Source organism: Leuciscus leuciscus (genome assembly GCF_965113295.1).
Source record: "Leuciscus leuciscus genome assembly, chromosome: 4".
NCBI classification, from domain to species: Eukaryota; Metazoa; Chordata; class Actinopteri; order Cypriniformes; family Leuciscidae; genus Leuciscus; species Leuciscus leuciscus.
In genome coordinates, this window is record NC_138728.1 from 53,742,889 (window position 1) to 53,749,886 (window position 6,998).

General features: G+C 36.1%; 1 protein-coding gene across 4 annotated transcripts in view; it reads right to left on the reverse strand.

The window, feature by feature from the left end:
* Nucleotides 1–241: 241 nt before the first annotated feature.
* The window catches only part of LOC309496966 (uncharacterized protein), a gene marked incomplete at its 5' end in the record, with an annotated part of 22,373 nt that continues 15,616 nt past the window's right edge, over nucleotides 242–6,998 (reverse strand). For 3 of the 4 annotated variants that reach the window (XM_082167160.1, XM_082167161.1, XM_082167158.1), the window contains one exon: nucleotides 242–3,381. In XM_082167160.1, the coding sequence (XP_082023286.1) occupies nucleotides 1,526–3,381 (1,856 nt within the window). In that variant the 3' untranslated portion in view covers nucleotides 242–1,525. The remainder of the gene's footprint in view (nucleotides 3,382–6,998) is intronic. The other variant, XM_082167159.1, reaches the window with a different exon arrangement.

Genomic DNA, 6,998 nt, shown 5'->3' on the forward strand with positions numbered 1-6,998 from the left:
AAATATACAGTATAGTGTCTATTATGAGCTCCTGTCCATTATTTATTAACGAGAGAAAGCAGTGGATGAGCCGGATGAGGATGAGGAGCAACAGAGGAAGATGGATGAAGAGGAGATGATTAGAGAAGACAGAGAGAGAGACAGATGAGAGGATGGACAGACTATTCGCTGTACTCGAGAGATTGGTGGAAAAATAATAAAAGTGAGGTTTTTTATCAAATGACACAAAATAAAGCACATGTTAAACACATGGTTAAATTTTATTCAATTCATATTTATTTGAATAGCGCTTTTCACAACAGACATCGTTTCAAAGCAGCTTTCCAGAGAGTGCATGAGTCTACATTATAGTTTAGAGAGAGATCTGTTATCAGAGGAGACTGTCTTACAGGAGTTATGTATTTCAGAAATGTACATATACAAATCATGCAGTTAGCTAATAATGTATTCATTTAAACAATGTATTATAGGTCGAAACAATGAGTTAATTGAAGTAATGAATACTTGTTAAATGATTATTACAAAAAAATATAGTGGTAAATACATAAAACAAGTTTATGATCAGGTGAAAAATGTAATTGACAGTAAGAAAACATCTTAAAAGTAAAAAAGAAAGCAATTGTGTATTTTTAATAAAATCATACAATTATTTTAAAATGGAAGGTTCCACTTCATTCTGTTGTCTATAGTGACATTGCACCTGATGTTGTGTGTGTTTGGGTTCAGTCCCTCAGTTCTCAGTTCTCCATGTTCCCGTGTTTTCATCATTAAATCCACTCCTCCGTCTCCGTCTCCTGCCTTTGCTCCTCGTTTCACAGAATGACTGACTGAGGATAACATACACCAGAGCAACAGGCTAACAGCTGCGAACAATCAAGTCTAATCACAGGGAAAACTTCAGAGAACTACAGACACACAACAGGAACAGCAGAACATAAGAGTCCAGGACACGTGTGACACGTCTCAGAACTGAGTTAAAGTAGGAGAAATATCCTGACTGATTATCATAACCATTATATATGCTACCACTTTATAATCAGGTTCATCAGTTAACATTAGTTAACTAACTTAGTTATGATGAACTGAGAATGAACAATACTTCTACTGCATTAATTCATCTCAGTTAATATTAATTTAAACATTTACTAATACATTATCAAAATGAAAGTACGTGTGTGTGTGTGTGTGTGTTTTAAATGCATTCATTGATTTCATTAACTTTACTTATTTTCTTGTTCATGCAGAATGAATAACTAGAATCAATGAAAGTAAAATTACATCTTCCCAAAACAGCAGTTTGATACTTTCTGATCATTTGTGATACATGACATATTCATATTCAACTCGTTCAATATAACATGAGTCAATTTTAGATGTATGATTTTCTCACAGGCTGTTCAGCAAAATAATACAGGTTTGTACTGTACATCATGTTTAGAAGATGAAGACCATTTAAACTACTGTATTTTTCAAAGTAGTTTAAGTGTCTTAAGATGCATGCATTTTTATTATAGAGTCAAATGTTTTAGTTTATAGTCGTAGTAATTGTAGATAAAGGGTTAAAGTTTCGCTTGAATGCAAAATACTTTGCTCTTCTGAGCAGGACTCTTGAATAGGCTGGTTCTTTTTTTCTTGTTGCAGGTTTGTATGTTTCCCAGTCTTCTGGAAGCACTTCACCAGTGGACACCTTACTGATGATCTCTGCCTTCTTCCTGACCTCCATTAAAGCCTGAATGCGATCTAGAAATCCAGGCCTGGCTTCTTGTTTCTCAGACTCGATCATCAGATCAATGTAGTCAGGAGTGAACAGAGGATTGGGCTTGAGGGCGATTTCCTCCAGACGCTCCAAACACTTTTGAGATCTTTTAATTAGTGCAGTCACATTATCCTGGACAACCTCAAACTCCTTTTCAAGCTCTTCAAAGATCTTTTCTTTTGACATGACCTGTCCATGTGCAGCCTCATATCGCTTCTTTAAATCCTGATAGGTTCCCTTTCTCTTTTCTTGGACATATTCCCATTTGTATTTCTGACGGAAGTGCACATTCCAGGCACACTTTCCTGGACACACCGTACACACTCCAGCTTTCATGACAATGCACTTATATCTATCACTGTCATTTATACAAGTGCATTTGTCATTACACGTGAAGTGACACTTCTGGCAATTGGTTGAGTAGTAGCCAGTTTTGTTTTCGATCTGTTTTGGGACAGTTACATCAAATTCATATTCATAATCCTTGTTTGCCTCCATTTCCGCCTTGTGTTGCTCCAGAGCTGCTCTTGTCTTCTTGATTTCATCCAGTTTCATCAGACCAGCATTGATTTGGGTCTGGAGACGTTCCACAAGCACTTCAAGCTGCTGTCGCTCTTTCAGGACTTCCCGTGTCAAAGACAAGCTCTGGGTTTGCATCTTTATAAGGGATGGGAAGAACTTTCTCATGCTAGAAAATCCCAGCTTCCAGAACATCTGATCATAGTTGTCACAGTCAGACTTGTCTGCCGATGTGTTATTGGTAGCAAACAGAGCAGAGTTGTTGAACTTGAAGTGAAGTGGTTCTCCAGACTCATTGGTAGAACAGGGAACCTCAGAGACTTTGATGGCCTCGAGAACATAAGGTTTTTTCCCATCTGCAAAGGTGACCATCACAAGGATGTTTTCAGCAATATCCTTCCCAAATATGGAAAGAATGGAGTCAAAGACGTATTTCTGTGTGTGTGTCAGACGAGCAAGTGAAGCCTGTACTACAAAACACACGGCATCAATGCGGTCGATCCCTCCTGGATTAGAAAAGAACTCCTGAATCTGCGTTGTGATTTTCTGGTCATGTGAAATTCCTCTGGTATCACCGAAGCCTGGTGTGTCCACAATGGTCAGAGAATATGGGACCTGGAAACCATTCATGTGATTGATTTGATATGCCGTGATCTCCGAAGTCTGACGTTCAGCCTGGGATTTCTGCTTCCCTTCATCTATCAGCACAAACCGGAAGTCATCTTCCCATTGCACTCCCAGGATGTAGTTGATCATGCTGTTAATTAGAGTGGTTTTTCCTGCACCTGTGGCTCCGATCATCATGATGGTCTTGTTCTCTTTAGTGATGTTTCTCCCAAACGTTCTTCTTCTGCAGAATCCATCACGGTTCTGCCACGCTTCATCCAGGTGGAGTTTAAACATGGGCAGGTTTTCATTGCTTTTACAAGATATTTTTCTGCTCCAGCTGTTCTTGATATCATGTGCAACCCTTAAACTCTTTCCATCGCTGTGGTGTTTTCCCATGGTGCTGCTGCTTGTGTTTTCTCTTGATGTCTTAAGTTTGTCATTAACAGCAGACTGGCTCAGTCTATTTGTCTTCTCCTGATCTGTTTCCACCCGTGCTGCTTAAAGAAAAACAATACAATAGTGTGAACATCCGGTCATCAATACAGTATAATTACTCAGTGTTCACACAGTGTACGGCTGTACTGTATCTAGACTAAATCTGATGTCTTGTGTGAACAGCCTAATCTTTACACATGCTGTCATGACATGTTTCAAATGCATGTTATACAGTTTTGGATATTTAGCTGTTTTCCAAAAAATGCCAGACATTTTTAATTTCGAGATAATCTAAATCTTGAAGAGAAAATAAACAGATAATGATAAACAATAAAAAGCTAGTTGGTGATTTTCTGGCTTCTTGCAGACCTTGATAATCCTATTACAATACAACTACAAACGTCCCAAGGAAATCCTACAGGAACAAGTTTTATGGAGATGGCCGTGGCTGAAGGGACACACTGCCCCAATACTGTTCACAGGGTTCGTACAGATTCTGTCAAATGAAATTGCAGGACTTTAAACACTACTTTTTCGGATTTCAAGGACTTCAATCAGCACTTATCAAACAATGTCTTTATTTAATTTAATTTTTTTACTCAAATTACATATATATGGTATCTAATGTTTCACGTCATAGAGATCAATCCACTGACCAGCGCTGTCAGGACTGGGAAATCACCTTAACTATTGAAAGGATATTGAAACAGATTTTTTTCCTATGAAAATATGATTGACCTGAAGAATGAAAGTTGTATTATATACTTATCATATACTTAATATCATGCTCATTAATTAATATCATCATTAATATCATGCTCATAGCCATGTGAAATGGCTCTATATATCTCAGACGGGCTGCAGTGTTAATTTAGCGTGAAACGATTGTAATTTTTCAACAACAACATTTTATTAATTAGGGATGCGCTGATACCACTTTTTGCAGAACGAGTCCGATACCCATACTTTCATTTTTGGTTCTCGCCGATACCAAGTACCGATACCGTAACCAATACCTGAATTGTCACTGCATTTGTCATTTTTAAATGTATTAGTAGAGAAACCAAAAGAATATAAATCATATTAGTTGGCTTAATTTGTTCATCAAATATATATTTATTTCAGTTATTCTCATGCTTAATTAAGCCTGCTAAAATGCATTGTCTGAGCTTCTGTTACTGTCACTGTTCAATCTATTGCTCTATCATATTTGATCTTTCATTTAATATCACAGCACATATTTAGACTAGAGCTGCTTCAGCAGGGCTCAGTGCTGAGGATCGGGTCAGTGGTTCAGATGTTTAGACAACAGTGAAATATCAATTATTTAATCCAATTTTGATACAACAAAAACTACCAGCCTAATTAATGTGAATTTAAAACATTATTAAAGACAAGTAAGCAGTCAGTAACAAAATAAGAGCAAATAATCGAATTACAAATAGGACAAATAAATACAATAGAACAAAGAAAGGCTACAAATGAAATAAACAGTGTTTAGAGTTTTTCAGGTAGATCTAACAGGTACAGAAATATGAATAAAGTCATCAAATGTGAAAAAAATAAATTGCACATTCATTACTGTATAAATTATATATAGATGGATATTTTTGTAAAGTTGAAAAGGGTAGCATATTTAGTCAAGAGCAGTGAGTCATTTATTTGTCCTTTGTTTGATTAACATTAAAACACAGCAGCAGGTTTATAGGTTTATTATACAGTTCCATGCTGGTGGAACGCTCTCCCCACCCTCATCCGGAATGCAGAATCCCTGACAACATTCAAAAGACAGCTGAAAACCAATCTCTTCCGTGAGCACTTAACCTTATAGAAAAAAAAAAAAAAAAAAAAAAAAAAAAATTTCCTTTCCCTTTGAAACATCACTTATCAGGCTTATGCTACTCTGAATAATACCTGAACTTCGTATTTTGAGCACTTCTTGCGTTGTTGTTGCTTTTGCCTCTTTATGATGATTTGCTGAATTTAGTCCTAATTTGTAAGTCGCTTTGGATAAAGGCGTCTGCTAAATGACTAAATGTAAATGTAAATTAGGCTGCTGTCCCTTTAAGACCGAACGCACAGACCCCATTTGAACAACGCTACGGTCACTTGAGATATAACCGACTTTGTTTACTAGGATACTTGCTAAGACTTTTTTTACATAATTTAGTGTGAATTCATTCGTACAAGTGCAAGATGTGAAAGAGAATTCAATTCAGTATTCGCACACTGTCTGAGACGCTGGTTTTCGGGCCGCACACTTCAGATGTTTGCGTTCATTAAACTTCTTGACCTGCACACGTCCTGTAATAATGTAGGGAACCACTCGTTATACATAAATCAGGTAACAGGTCATGTTTTACTTTACTTACATATACGATTTAGTTTTAATTGATCAACAATCAAGAGCATTCAACAGAAGTTACTCTACACACACAGCCTGGTAGGCCTATTGGTATCGGAGCATACGAACAGCCCCAGCAATTTTTTTTTATTAATATGCAACAAAAACAAAACATTCATAAGAGCAGGTGACAGATAAAAAAAACAAAAAAACATACATAACCAACATGGTTTGTGCGAGTGTGCAAGTGTAATTGGGTGTGCGAGTGGAAGTAACTTTACAGATGTACAACAGACGTAATAAAAATTAATAAACACATAAAATACATATTTATGACAGTAATATTGATGAAGATAATATTAGTAAAAATAATATTTTGACGATGAGGAATAAATTATAATATAGTCTTATATGATAATTTAATAATACTAATAGTAGTAGCAATAATAACAGCAATTAGACTTTTCATCAGGAATGAGGGGGAGGCCGGATGACAAGGAAGAGGAATAATGATAATAATAATAATAATAATAATAATAATAGTAATAATAGTAACAGTAACACTAACAATAGTAAGGCTATTACTAATATGGTATTAAAAGGCTGCCTCTGATCCCTCCTTGGCCACGGCATAAGCCAGACCCCCCGTCCACGCCACACTACAATGGTCCACCAAGAAGAGGAGCTGGACCTCTTCTAACCTTTCATTGAAGTAAAAGAATTGAAAGTGGGGGGGGGGGAAATCATATTATGAAATAAATGTTTTTCTCCAAAACATGGTGGCCACAATTTGTATATCAGTTGTTAATACGTAAATATTTTACGTTTTAATGCTATAAATACGTCAGCATTATACATTTCTCTGTGTATTAAAACGTAAGTAAATGTACGTGTATTAGTACTACACTTTACGTAAAAATACACACGTATTCTCATGAGATCACGCTGCATTGATCACGGATCTTCTGTCAGATAGCATCTCCAAAATGTTAAATACCCTTTGACTAGTAACCAAAAGTCCAAATCATAGTCTCTGCTGCACCAATTCAACTGATATAAATACTAGTGTAGAATATTGCATAGAAACCGTGTCTATTCCTCGTTTAGTGAGATCAAATAATAAATCTAATGCAGGATCTAGGAAAAATCTAATTGTTATTAAAACAGAAAATGTTGCTATTAGTAAACAAAAACTATTTCTAAAGCTAGGTCTTCTAAACATTAGATCACTCACACCTAAGGCAGTTATTGTAAATGAAATAGTCACAGATAATAGCTTCGATATACTTTGCCTTACTGAAACCTGGCTTAAACCAAATGATTATTTCGGTATTA